At 47.6% G+C, this 14,369-nt stretch overlaps 1 protein-coding gene across 1 annotated transcript in view; it reads right to left on the bottom strand.

The window, feature by feature from the left end:
• The window catches only part of HMCN2 (hemicentin 2), a 168,191-nt gene that overhangs the window by 13,326 nt on the left and 140,496 nt on the right, over positions 1 to 14,369 (bottom strand). The window contains exons 80-88 of the mRNA XM_012555391.2: positions 14,069 to 14,176; positions 13,614 to 13,748; positions 13,077 to 13,211; positions 11,403 to 11,593; positions 10,760 to 10,973; positions 9,732 to 9,866; positions 8,527 to 8,717; positions 5,273 to 5,354; positions 2,295 to 2,564 (exon numbers count right to left, since the gene is read on the bottom strand). Of these exons, the coding sequence (XP_012410845.2) occupies positions 2,295 to 2,564; positions 5,273 to 5,354; positions 8,527 to 8,717; positions 9,732 to 9,866; positions 10,760 to 10,973; positions 11,403 to 11,593; positions 13,077 to 13,211; positions 13,614 to 13,748; positions 14,069 to 14,176 (1,461 nt within the window). The remainder of the gene's footprint in view (positions 1 to 2,294; positions 2,565 to 5,272; positions 5,355 to 8,526; positions 8,718 to 9,731; positions 9,867 to 10,759; positions 10,974 to 11,402; positions 11,594 to 13,076; positions 13,212 to 13,613; positions 13,749 to 14,068; positions 14,177 to 14,369) is intronic.

The raw sequence follows: 14,369 nt of genomic DNA, 5'->3' as shown, positions 1-14,369 counted from the left end.
CACATAGTGGTTTGTGGAGGGCTAACTGAAAGAATGGAGCCCTGATGGCACAGTGGTTAAGAGCTTGGCCGCTAAGCAAAAGGTCAGCAGTTTGAACCCACCAGCTGCTCCTTATAAACCCTATGGACCAGTTCTCCTTGGTCTTATAGGGTCTTTATGAGTTGGAATTAACTCGAAGACAATGGGGTTGGTTTTCTTAACTGCAAGAATAAACTATATTGCTTATTTAACATAGTTAACAGCAGTTAAGTTAAAAAAATGTTCTCACACAATGGAATGATATGAAGCCATTAAAGAAGATGTGGAGCTAGGTTTATTGCCATGAAATTGTTGCCCATGATAGAGTAAGTAAAAATGGCAGGTTATAAAGATAATCTGTGAATTTGACCCTGTTTGTAAGAAGAAAAAAGCATAACTCTTTACATTCAGAGAAAAAAGTATGGAAGAATATGGTCAAATAATTGTCCAAGCTATTTCTGGTCATCGAATTAAGAGATAACTGACAACTACTTTTTTCTTCACAGATTTCTGTATTATCTGACTTGTGTACAATTAGTATCTATGAGGGTGTTATGGATTGAATTGTGGCCCCTAAAAATGTGTGTCAACTTGGCTAGGCCATGATTCCCAGTATTGTGTAGCTGTCTTCCATTTTGTGATCTGATGTAATTACCTATGTATTATGAATCCTAACCTCTATGATGTTAATGAGGCAGGATTAGAGGCAGTTATGTTAATGAGGCAGGACACAATCTACAGGATTAGGTTGCACCTTGAGTCAATCTCTTTTAAGATATAAGAGAAGTGAGTAGAGAGGAGCAGGACCTCATTACCATCAAGCAAGAAGAGCCAGGAGCGAAGTGTGTCCTTTGGACTTAGGGTCCCTGCACGGAGAAGCTCCTAGACCAGGGGAAGATTGATGACAAGGACCTTCCCCCAGAGCGACAGAGAAAGCCTTCCTCTGGAGCGAGTGCCCTGAATTCGGACTTCTAGCCTCCTAAACTGGTTAAGAGCCCAGCTGCTAACCAAAATGTTGGCAGTTTGAATAACTAGTCTTTCCTTGGAAACCCTATGGGGGCAGTTCTACTCTGTCGCATAGGGTTGCTATGAGTTGGAATCGACTTGACAACAATGGGTTTTTTTTTTAAACTGTGAGAGAATAAATTTCTGTTTGTTAAAGCCATCAGCTTGTGATATTTCTGTTATAGCAGTACTAGATAACTAAGACAGGGGGAAATGTTTCCGTTAATAAAGGAACTATGTGCAGAGCTCTGTGGTTTGTGTTGGGGGCTTTTCAACAGGAGAGGGTGAGAACTGGGACCAAATTCTGAAATAAAGGGAGGATCTTCTCAGGTCTGATACGGCATCTGGGGCTGGTGTCACTGAATTTTGCACTGAATTTTCTAAACCACTGCATTTTCAGAGTTGCTTCTGTGGGCTGCAAGAGATGAGGAGATCAGGGGCCAGAAAGGGTCCCATAGTTGATTGACAGTGGGTTTCGAGTGACAGAGTATAAAGTGGGTTTCTCTTCCAGTCCCAATTCCAATTAGTCAAGAGGCACCGTCTGGAGAAGCGCTCTACGGAGAAGGATTCTGACACTGCATGTGGAGATAGGCTAGTGATGTCTGCCATGGACAGAGGCGAACACGTGAAGCAACAGATACGAAGTATTTACTAAAAAGGCATAGACCATTCAGAAGTAATATTCTATGCATTTTCTTTATGCAAATCTGAGTCATTTTACAGTGGTTTCTCAGGATAGTCCTTTTCTCAGTTTTAAAGTTTGGATTGACCCAAGGCAGCAGGGAGTCCTGAGATGGCAGAGGTTAGTAACACCATAAGCAGTATTTTTTATTGACCACCTACCATGGTCAGGCAGTGTGTAAAGCTCAGGACAAGCATTAATTCATAGACTTTCACAGCAACCCCTGAGATGGGCACCATGGATGCCCTTGTTTTACTCTGCCCACTTCCCAGGCTATAGAGTGGCTAAAGAGAGGATATGTGTTCTTGCCAAGTAAGCTGGAGTAGCCAGGTTTCCCTGCTGAAGATGAGTGCCAAACACTTAGCATCCCTAAGACTCAGTTTCCCCAACTTCAGGTGAGCAGGGTAGATAAGATGATCCCTAAGGCCCTCCCAGCTGGGTCATTCTGAGTTTGTGGCTCTTAGTAAAGAGAAGAATTGGGGAACTAGTAGGGAAGTAGGCCAGGTCCCCCAAAAGCAACACACAGATCCCCATCATGCAGAAGATGCTCCCTCTGTCCATTAAGGTTCTGGGCAGGGACACTCCATACCTCTCACAGCCAAGAATGCCTGGGCTGTGGCAGACCCCAGAAGGTTGTGAGCGACGCACTCATACACGCCCGCGTCCCTGGCTTCCACACGCTCCAACCACAGGCTCCCGTCTGGCAGGGTCTGGATCCTCCGGCTGGCCCGCAAGGGCTGGCCTGCCCGCAGCCACTCCACTGTGGGCACTGGCTCTCCAGTGGCCTGGCACCGAAGGACCACGTCCTCCCCAGATCTCACCGTTGTGTCCTGGGGCTCCACCTGGAGCACTGGGGCACCTGTGGGGGGCCCAGGGCAGCTTTTTAGGAACATTTTTGTATGTCCACGAGACACACATTCATTTAGACAGATTAGAAAATACAAAGAGGCAGAAAGATCCTAACACCCGGTCAACATTCCTGAGTATGACCTTCTAGACTTTGTATTTGCTTGTGTTTTTGTTTTCCTGATGAAAATATGATCACATTGCACATACCCACTTTTTATTTTACTCCACAGTAGCTTATATTTGAAAAGAAGATAGTAAAGGAGGAAGAGAGAAACAAAAATGATACAAGACGTACAGAAAACAAATAGCAAAATGGCAGACATAAATCTAACCACATAAATAACTACATTAAGTATGAATGGGCTAAACACTACAATCAAAAAGTAGAATTGACAGACTTGTCTCGAGCCAAAAACCTACCCCCATCCATGACAAAAACTCTCAACAAACTAGCAATAAAATAAAATTTCCTCAACCTTACAAAGGACATCTAGAAAAAAAAAAACTATAGCTAAGATCGTACTCAACGGCGGAAGACTGGATGTTCTTCCCCCTAAAATGAAAACAAGGCAAGGATGTACGCTCTCGCCACTTTTATTCAACATTGCACTGGAGGTTCCAGCCAATGCAATATGGCAATAAAGAGAAATTAAAGGTATACAGATTGGAAAGGAAGAGGTAATATTGTCTTTAATCATAAACATGATCTTATATGTAGAAAATCCTAAGGAATCTGACAAAAACAAACAAAACAAAATAAAAAACCTAGAACTAGAAAACTAATTTATCAAGGTTATAGGGTACAAGATCCAGATATAAAAATCAATTGCACCTATATATATTAGCAATGAACAATAGAAAAATCTAACCAAGAAAATAATTCCATTTTCAAAAGCATTAAAAAAAAAATACTTAGTAATAAATTTAACAAAAGAAGTACAAGATCTATACACTGAAAACTACAAAACACTGCTGAAAGAAATTAAAGAAGACCGAAATAAATTTTACTGGAAAATTGGATTTCAATATGCAAAAAAAAGGAACTTAGGTCCTTACCTTACACAAAAATTGACTCAAAAAACAGATCATAAATCTAAATGTAAGAACTAAAACTGTAAAACTTCTAGAAGAAAATGTGACTTTAGGTTAACCAAAGATTTTTAAAAATATAATGCCAAACACAGGATCCATAAAAAACAAAATTAATAAATTTGGATTTAATCAAATATTAACACTTTTGCTCTCCAAGGCACCATTGAGAAAATATAAAGACAAAAATATTTGAAATGCTTTTAAATCATATATCTGATAAAGAACTTGTATCTCGATTACATGTAAAGAACTGTCACAAGCAATCCAATTAAAAAATAGGCAAAAGATTTGAATAGGTACTTGACCAAAAAAGATATATGAATGCCTAATAAGACTTGAAAAGATGCTCATTAGTCATTACAGAAATGCAAACTAAAACCACTTCACACCTACTGTTGTTAGAAGTCATAGAGTCAATTTCAACTCATAGTGACCCCATGTGACAGAGCAGAACTGCCTCATAGGGTTTTTTAGGCCGTGATCTTTATAGGAGCAGATGGCCAGGTCTTTCTCCCAAGGAGCTGCTGGGTGGGTTCGAACCACGAACCTTTCAGTTAGCAGCTGATTGCTTAACCATTGTGTCACCATGCCTCCTTTCATACCCACTAGAATGGTTACAATAAAAGACCGACATTACCAAGTGTTGGTGAATATGTGGAGAAACCGAAACCCTCATACAGGGCTGATGGGAAAGTAAAATAGTTCAGCCACTTTGCAAAAATAATTTGGCAGTTCTTATGAAGTTAAACATACACTTACCATACAATCCAACAATTATACTCCTAGATATCTACCCAAGAGAAGTGAGAACATACATCCACACTAAGACTTGTAGGTGAGTAATCTGGGAGTAAAAACTATTCTATTTTCTGATCTGGATGCGGGTTAGATGGGTGGGTTCACTTTATGAAGATACACTGAGCCATACACTTACTGATACTTAAGGTACACTTCTCTGTATGTGTTTTAATCTTCAATAAAAAAGTTTGTTTTTTTTAAATTTTATTAAAAAGTCCGTATCTAGACTGGTTCATAGGGTTATTCTGGGGCACAAATAGTGCTTTGTAAACTACAAGCTGCTTGGCAATTGCAAGGGCTGTTGCTGTGATCAGGTGATATTTTTGAGTTTTGCATGCCCTGTTCCCTCCAGGTCTGGGTATTCATTAGCTCCGACCCTGAGTAACCACCCCACTTTGAAAAGCGTTTCATAAGACTTGAATTGTGTGTTCTGAATAAATACCATATTTTTACGCAAATAACACGTACCTTTTACGTTTGTTTGCCAACTGCTCCCTCCCCAACCCCAGGGAGATATTTTTGAAAGCACCACTATACCTTTTTTTTTCTTGTTGTTGTGAAAAAAAAAAGAAGAAGAAGAAGAAGAAGCAAGGCACATTTACAAAAATACCTCCTGGGGTGAGGGAGTGGTTGGCAAACCAGCATAAACTTGTAGCAGATTTCTAAGTCCCGGGGTCCTGCCTCTCTCTCCTCTGTTCTTATCAGACAGCCATGGCCACCAGTCACAGCTTCAGCATAGCTCTCCCCTGAGTGTCTACTTCATACCATCCCCGTCTCTGCCCTTCTGAGAAGAGACTGAAGCCAGGAAAAGGGGAGGCTGAGACTCACTCTGAAGTACGAGAATCACCACTTTCTCCACCAAACCCATCTCGTTCTCTGCCAGGCATTGGTACCGTCCAGCGTCGTCCATCTGCAGATGGGCACAGAAGTGGGGAGCGAGGTGTCAGGAGAAGAGGGCGAGGAGGAGAGAAGCAGCTCAGGGCTGCTGGGCATGGAAAGGGGCACTGGACCAAGACCCAACTAATCAGGAAGGAGCTGAGAGCATAAATCAGCCAGGGGCCCATGGATTCCCCCACAAAGCACCAAAGCCCTTTGTGGCCACTTGTCAATAGGAATTCAAAGAGAATCCAGCCCCAGTTCCCACCGTGGAACCACATGCTGGAAATAGCACAGTTTAGATCCACCTCTCTCAAACTGTGTATGTTGAAATACTATTGTTCCATGACACATTACTGGGGCTTCCTTGAAAAACACTTTCTGTGGTTAAATAAGTTTGGGAAAAATTGACTTAGATAACAAAATGTTTCTGAACTGTAGTATTTCTCAGGGCTTTTATTGCACTGGTGGGCATCGTGAGTCTTCCAGAATGGGAGACGGTTTGCAGCATTTCCCTAACTTAGGTGATAAACTCATTGCAGTGGAGTTAATTCTGGCTTATAGCGACCCTAAAGGACAGAGTAGAACTGCCCGATAGGGTTTCCAAGGCTGAAATCTTTACGGAAGCAGACTGCCACATCTTTCTCCCACAGAGTGGCTGGTGGGTTCGAACCATCAACCTTTTGGTTAGCAGTCAAGTGCTTTAACCACTGCACCACCAGAGCTCTTTAAAAAACCCATTGCCGTAGAGTTGATTCCAACTCATAGTAACCCTATAGGACAGAGTAGAACTGCCCTATAGGGTTCCCAAGGGGCGGCTGGTGGATTTGAACTTCTGACCTTTTGGTTAGCAGCCAAGCTGTTAACTACTGTGCCACCAGGGCTGCATAGTCCCCCGATTTTACAGATGATGACATTGAGGGTCAGAGAAACAAGTTTACATCCTGTGAAATTTTGTTCACAGGATATCCATGAACATGGATGTTATGGAACTCAGGAAAAACACTAGTTCAGATTCACTTCTGGGTAGCAGCGCTGCCATGAGATGGAGCTGGGGTGTTGCTTGGGGCCACTGTTCACACCTAAACGATGATATCCTGGAGGCTTCATCCAAGGGACCATCAGGGAGCAACATGGCACAGTGAAGACTGTATATTTGGGGGTCAGACTAATATGGGACTAAATCCTAGCTTCACCATTTATCATACCAAGTCCATTACCATGTCTCTGGAGCCTCAGTGTCCCCATCTTTAAAACGGGGAAAATAATTGCTAGGAGTGTTGTCAGCATTAAATAAAATGATGTTTGCTACAGGGAAGTCAGCACAACTGGACTAAACCAAAGCTAAGAAGTTTCCTGAATACAACCAAACACTTCCAGGGACAGAGTAGCAGGGGCAGGGGTTTGGGGACCATGGTTTCAGGGGACATCTAGGTCAATTGGCATAACAAAGTTTATTAAGAAAATATTCCGCATCCCATTTTGGTGAGTGGTGTCTGGGGTCTTAAAAGCTAATGAGCGGCCATCTAAGATGCATCAATTGGTCACAACCCAAGTGGAGCAAAGGAGAATGACTAACACCAAAGACACAAGGAAAGTATTAGCCAAAGAGACAGAAAGGGCCACATAAACCAGAGACATCATCAGCCTGAGACCAGAAGAACTAGATGGTGCCCAGGTACCACCAATGACTACCCTGACAAGGAACACAACAGAGAGTCCCTGCTGGAGCAGGAGAAAGGTGGGGTGCAGAACTCAAATTCCAGTAAAAAGACCAGACTTAATGGTTTGACTGAGACTGGAGGGGCCCTGGAAGACATGGCCCGTGGACTCTCTGTTAGCCCAAAACTAAAACCGTTCCTGAGGCCAACTCTTCAGACAAAGATTAGACTGGACTATGGGACATAAAATGATACTTGTGAAGAGTGTGCTTCTAAGCTCAAGTAGATACATGAGACCAAACGGGCAGTGCCTGTCCAGAGGCAAGATGAGAAAGCAGAGAGGGTCAAGAGCTGGATGAATGGACATGGGGAATCAGGGGTGGAAAGGAGGAGTGTGCTGTCACAGTAAGGGGAGAGCAATTAGGGTCACATAACAATGTATGTATAAATTTTTGTATGAGAGACTAACTCGAATTGTAAACTTTCACTTATAGCACAACAATAAAAAAAAAAAAGAATGTTTATAAAATACAATGATGTTTGCAAAGTGCAACGCGTAGTGCCTGGCCCATGGTAAGTACTCAGGTAATGGTAGTCATTATTGCTGCTGCTACTACTAGTGTTGCTATTATTACTAGTCCTATTATTACTACTACCCAGAGACAGGCTCCCAGGCTGGTAAGATCGAGGACCCCTAAGAGGAGCTTGAGTTAGGACTGAATTGTGGGTTTCTGCATGATCACTGGACTTGGGACACAGAAAAGGAAGGGGGAAGGGACAGCCCCAGTGCCCAAGGCTTTGGAAACAGCATGGCATAGGAATCAGGAGACCTGATTGTATTTCTATATATTAGCAATGAACAATAATAATAATAATAATAAACTAAGAAAACAATTCCATTCACAACAGCATTAAAAAGAATAAAATACATAGAGATAGGTCCTGCCTCTGTAACTTTCTGGTTGTGGGGTGCTGGGCAAGTCCCTTTGCCTGTCTGCACTTCAGCGTCTTCATCTGTAAAATGCGGGTACTATTATCTGCCTAGCCTGCTCCATGAGGTTATTAAAAATAATAACGTTTATTGGCCACAACTCATGGACCAGACGTGCTTAAATACCTGGGAAGCTTCATCTCACTGATTCTATGAGGTAGAAACAACATTGGCCCCGTTGGATGATGCAGTGGTTAAAGCTCTTGGCTGCTAACTGAAAGGTTGGCAGTTCAAACCTACCAGCTGCTCTTTAGGAGAAAGATGTGGCAGTCTGCCTCTGTAAAGATTACAGCCTTGGAAACCCTATGGTGCAGTTCTGCTCTGTCCTATAGGGTCGCTGTGAGTTGACAGCAGTGGGTTTTTGTTTGATGAATGGGTGGGGTAACTAAGGCACAGAATAATTAAGTCACTGGGAGGATCTCTGGATAACAGGCAGGAAAATGCTTTGTAAACTGTGGAGTGTGGTGCCAACCTGAAGAACCCTCCTGAGCAGTCAGAAAGAGCCTAGGGTTGTCCCTGGTGGCCCCACCTCCAAGCTTCAGGCCCCTCTTTACCTCAGTCCTGCGGATGGTCAGTGAGCCGTTCTGCAGCCGGTGCCAGAGACGGCTGCCCCGAAGTGGAAGGCCATCCTTCATCCAGCGGATGCTGGGCACCGGGTCTCCATGGACCACACAGTCCAACCGGATGCTGCTCCCCACAGGTTCCACCAGGTAGGAGAAGGCCTTCCCTTGAAGGACAGGAGCCTCTGCACAGAGTGACATCAGATGAGGGGTCAGGAAGGAGATTCCCTTCAGGCTCAGTCTTGCCCAACCTCTGCCTTCAGGGGCCTTCAGAGTCTCCTAGTAGCCCAGCATGGCTGTGTAGAGTCAATACATCAAGGAAGGCAAACAACTCCATGTCATGGGCCAAATCAAAAAGACTGGTAGGGGATACCAGGAGCACTGTGGTGAGAAGGATTTTGACGCTGAGTGGGAATAGTGCTATGATTGATTAGTGATGCCTGAGACAGGCACAGGTAGGAAGGTATTGTTCTGTGTATCAGATATTCTCTCTCATAGGTGGATTACCCCAGCTGCACGGCTCCTTGCCAGGTACTTTGGAAAACAAGAACTATATGATCATTAAGACGCCTCTGTTGTACACAGCAACAGGTTTCTTTGATCTTCATTTCATGTGAATTTCTAACACTCTTGGATGCCCTTTGCAATTTCCATTCTTTCTGGTTTCCTGAGGTTGAATCTACCAAAAGCTGCCACTGTGTCCTGGTGTCCTGGGCTGTTCATTCCTCTCCAGCAAGCCCCATCCCTCCCCACGCATTCTAAAGTTGCGCAAACTAAGTCATGGTGTCACTGAGGATTACAGTGCTGCTCCTGGAGGAGCAGGGCCATCGGGGATGACCTGCAGGGATTTTTCCGCAAGGGTACCCTGGCCCCCATGCCTTCCTCCCACACTGACACTGCCCAGCTGGGGTTAGTGCTACAGGCCACTCTGTCAGATCCCCAATTCTACCTGTACCTAGAGTCTTCTGGGGAGCAAAAAAATACTGAGGTGTGGGCCCCACCCCAGAGGTTCTGATTTAGTCTGGGGTGGAACCTGGTCCTCGGTACTCTATGAAGTTCCCTAGCGGGGGCTCTAATGTGCCAGGTTAAAGAGATACTCATTAACAGGCCAGGGGGCCAGTACCAAAAAAAAAAAAAAAAGTCATTTGGGTTGGTTCTGAAAAGGACTGAGAGAGAAAGGCCACTCAGGCACGCCCTACCCTTCACGTGGATGAAGCTGACCGTTTGCACACGACCCACTGTGTTCTCTGCCCAGCAGACGTAGATCCCGCTGTCCTCTCTGGTGACCGCCACTCGCTGCAGCGTGCTGCCCCCATCCTGTTCTGACACCCCCTCTGTGGTGGAAAAAGAGGCACACCAGGGGGACTCTGAGCCCAGGGTGACAGGGACCTCCTGCCCTGAACACTTAACTCAGGCCTGGGGACCCAGCAGGTACTTAATAAAGGTGTGGAAAACAAGCGTCCCTTCTTCCCAGGTGGAAGCCTAACCAAGTCACACATGGTTGCGGAAGGCACAGGCCATATTTGAGGATGTGACGAAAGGACCGCCTTTTCTCATTTTGAGGTCCACACAACGACTGTGATGAGCGGTCAAGGGCAGGTCTTTGGAGAACTACTAACATATGGCATATACTAAACATTGCTGTGGTTTATGTGCAGATGGAATCTATCGATGGGCTTTAAAACAGTTTTTGTCATGGATTAGACATTGCCCTTACCACAGGAATAGGGACAAGTGCTACCACTGATCAGACATTTGCCGAGGGGCTGAGCTCCTGATGTCATGTTCTAATGTAGAAAAGTGTCGCTTTGCAGTGGAGAGGCCTTAGGGATTCATCAATTCAGCAGACGCTTATTGAGCACCTGCTATGAACCCTGAGGGCTCTGTGCCTTCCTGAACATCTCCTAGGTCCCAGAGGGGAAGACAGCACCCCCTAGGGAAAGAGGTTCGCAGAGCACGCCTCTCCACCGCGCCCGAGGTCTCCAGGGTGAGTCTTCTTCGTAGGTGGCTTCTCACGCACTCTGATGTGTGGCTGGGGCAGGGTGGCCACACATGGGCTTGCCTTGACACCCACCCCCCGCCCAGAGCCAAGTCTGGAGACCCAGAACCCATAGGACCAACTAGCATTCTCTTCGCCTCCACTAACTAGGGTCTGCCCACCTGCCCGCCCCTCCTTGAGCTCCCAGGGCCCCGGGAGCCCTCCCACCCGCCCCTAGCAGGCCTAGACCTGTGACCAGCCGGTCATTGATGGTCCAGCCAATGCGGGGGGTGGGACTTCCCCGGGCCGCACACCGAAGCCACAGTCTCTCCCCCAGGCGTAGGCTGCGGTCTCCAGGCAGGGTGGTCAATACAGGCGGCGCCAGGATGGTGAGGTTCACGCGGCTGCGGGCGCGGCCCACAGCGTTCTGAGCCGTGCAGGTGTAGGCACCAGCGTCCTGGCTCTATGTGTGGAGGGAGAGGTCAGCCTGAGAAGTGGGCCTCTGGTCTGGGCCAGAATGTCCTCAGGACCCGCTCCCCAACATGACTGGGACTGGGGAGGACATCCAACATCAGGGTGGTTTGAGAATAAACATGTGTAGTTTGGGGACACAAAGCCTTCACCTACTCCCAGGCCTAGGCTCCCTCCCCGCCACTGGCATGGAGGCCCAGGTGCAAATCTTGGTTCTGCCTCTGGGCAACAACGTGTCTTGAGAAAACCAGGTTATGCTCTGAACCTTAGTTTTCTTATCTGTATGTGGGGAAGGTTCTTGGGATTAAAAGACTGCATGAGGCTCAGTGCCAAGCATGAGAAAGAGTGGGTGCTCAGCCAATGTTTGCTCCTGTCGTTGCTACAATTATTCCCCACTGTGCTCCGCGGGCCGGGCACTCACCTCTGAGTTCTTCACCAGCAGCTCCCCAGAAGGCTGGATGGTGAACTTGCCCTCAGCTCCAGACACAGGCTGACCATCTTTTTCCCAGGTAATGCTGGGCTCGGGGCTGCCCCTGGCAGTGCAGGGCAAGAGGGCGTTGGAGCCTTCAGTGGTGGACAGGTCGGGGAGGCCAGTCTCAATCATGGGTGGGACTGGGGGGAAGAGGAAGGTCTACTCGGGGCTGGACTCTGGCTGGGCTGGGGTGGGCTGCCCCTGCCCCAGGGTCCGTGGCACTTGGCACGATCCCTCAGCCCCTTCCTCCACCCCCATTTGTTTTCCCTACAAACTCTCTGGTCGTAGGCCATCATCTGTGGCCTGGATGAGTTCAGGATTCTCTAGAGTTTGGTGAAGATGTATGTTATGGGTTGGATTGTGTTCCCCCAAAATATGTGTTGGAATCCTAACCCCTATACCTGTGGATGTGATCATGTTTGGAAACAGGGTTTTCTTTGTTATGTTATGTTAATTTGATCATACCTGAGAAGGATGCTTTCTAAATCTAATCACTTCTGAATGATAAAAAGCAGAACGGATACAGAGACCCATACAGAGGGGAAGACAGATGCCAAGTGAGGATCGCCAAGGGACGCCTAGGGCTATCGATAGGGAAGGAACTGACATGTCCAAGACCCTGATTTGGATTTGCAGCCTCCGGAACTGTGAGAAAATAAACTTCTGTTCTTTAAAGCCACCCATGTGTGGTATTCCTGTTATGGCAGCACTAGATAACTAAGATACTGTGGCAGGGTGACCCCATGGCACAAGCGCACACACACGTGCGCGCGCGCACACACACACACACACACGCTGACTAAAAGCTTCAGCAGAGGGGCCTCTCTAATCAGGTTCCACTTCGGCACAGACTTCTCCTGTCAGGCAACCCCCAGGGCCAAAAGTGGGACAGCTGTCACCAAGCCCATGCGCCTTCCTTTTCTGGGGAGGAGCGATACCAGGGCAGAGTGAAGGCTGCTGGCTGGACAAGTCTGGGGTCTGGGTCCTCTGGTGACCAGCAGCTATGCTCCAAGTCACAGGGAATAGGACACACGATCAAGGAGGTTCGGGGAGCAGGCATGGAGCCAGGAGCCCCTCTGAGTTCACAGCCAAAGTCAGAAGGTGGAGGCAGAGTCAACCCCAGTGACACACAGCAGCCCACAGGCACAACCGCCCGAAACATGGCACCTAAGAAGACCGCTTGGAGCAAAGCACGGATCGATCCGTATCAAACATTCCCAGGACGTTTTGTAGAGTTTTGGTCAATCATGTCTCCTTTATCTTTGGAGACAGTGATTGTTCAAACTAAGGGAACAGCACATTTAATTTTGTGTGTATGCAAGAAAAGGGACAGAAATGTCTATTGTTACTGGAAAGTCAAAATTAATGAGGGATGTCACAGGAGGCGCCAGAGAGAAGGCAGTGGGGACAAGAATTTATTGTCAGAAGACTGACTCTGGGGGCCAGATGAGAGAGGATGTTTTCCCTCAGTTCCTTCTACATATACCCACAAGTAGTGCTTGGGTTGGGAGGATACTGCGACATGCCCTGATCTGGTCAGCCCTAACCCCTCTCCATCAGAGGAAAAACCTCCCAGGAGCTGTCGCTCACTGGGGGCTGCCTCGGCTCCTCCCTGGGGCCCACCTTGCACCACCAGCCGAGTTTTCCCCATGGTACTGCCTGCACTGTTCTGGGCGATGCAGAAATAGTTCCCGGCATCCTCTGGGCTGGCATGGATAATCCGTAGCTGTCCACTAGGGAGGACCTGGTTATTTGTTCCTGGATGTGGTGGGAGAAAATCAGGGGCAAGGGGCAGGGATGGCTTGGATTATTCTGTCTGATCAGGCAGCCGAGGTGACTTGCTGTGGTCACAGGGTGAGTGAGTGGGATAGCCTGGCCGAGAGCTCCCTGGGCTGCCCCTCTCCCCAACCTCCCAACTCGACCTCCGAGCGCCCAGATGGAATCCAGGCTCTGGGGTGGTAAAAGGAGAAGGAAAGAGATGGGGGTAAAGCCCGGGCAGGGGCCACAGTGGGTGGGGGGTGGGGGGAGGCGTGCATGTGGCAGGGCAGGGGCTTTCTGGAAGCCTCTCATCAGGCCAGCAGAGTGTCCTGGGCAGGAGGGAGGATGCCCAGGCCTGCACCATTCTCTCCCCTTCCCCCGCTGGCTGCCTTGGAGACTCACCTGTGGGGATGCTGAGCCCCTCCTTCTGCCAGGTGATGCTTGGCCGGGGGATGCCCAAGGCCTCACAAGGCAGTACCACCTCCTCCTCCTCTACCACCTGAACTATGCTTGGCAGTGGCTTCACCACGGGGGAGGCTGCAAAAGATCAGGGGCAGAGGTCCCTGGGACACCTTTAGCACCCAGTTCCCTCCAACAAGGTGGCCTCTGATCAGGGGAGAGAGAGGCCTCTAAAGGGACCAGGGGGTTCTGGAAACCTCCCCAAGCAGGTGGCAGGATCTGGCAAGTGGAAAGATTCTTTTCTCCCAAGGGATCCCATCAGGGAGTCAGATTAGAGGCAGGTCCAGGCATCTGGGGCCCCAGGACCCTCATCTCCATCCCCAGTCCCCCAGCTGCACCTGCCTCTACCTTTCACCTGCTCAACTGCCCCAAGGGCTCTCTTGCTCAGGGATCCTTACCTTGCACAGTGAGAAACACGTGCTTGTGGGCCATACCAGCGGAATTGCGGGCTGTGCAGGTGTACTGGCCAGCGTGGATGGGGAGGGCCTGTCTGATCTCCAGGGCACCTGTGGGTGGGAAGCAGGTGTGGAGAGGATCGAGGAGACCAGGGCAGATGTGCCCAGTAAGGGAGTGGGCCGGCTTCTTCTTTTTTTTTTTTTAATTGTTGTAGTTTAAGTGAAAGTTTACAATTCAAGTTAGTCTCTCATACAAAAATTTATACATACATTGTTATGCGACCCTAATTGCTCTCCCTATACT

Source organism: Trichechus manatus, unplaced genomic scaffold (genome assembly GCF_000243295.1).
Source record: "Trichechus manatus latirostris isolate Lorelei unplaced genomic scaffold, TriManLat1.0 scaffold00038, whole genome shotgun sequence".
Classification (NCBI taxonomy): domain Eukaryota; kingdom Metazoa; phylum Chordata; class Mammalia; order Sirenia; family Trichechidae; genus Trichechus; species Trichechus manatus.
Note: the sequence above shows the minus strand (reverse complement) of the source record. Positions and strands in the feature narration are given on the sequence as shown.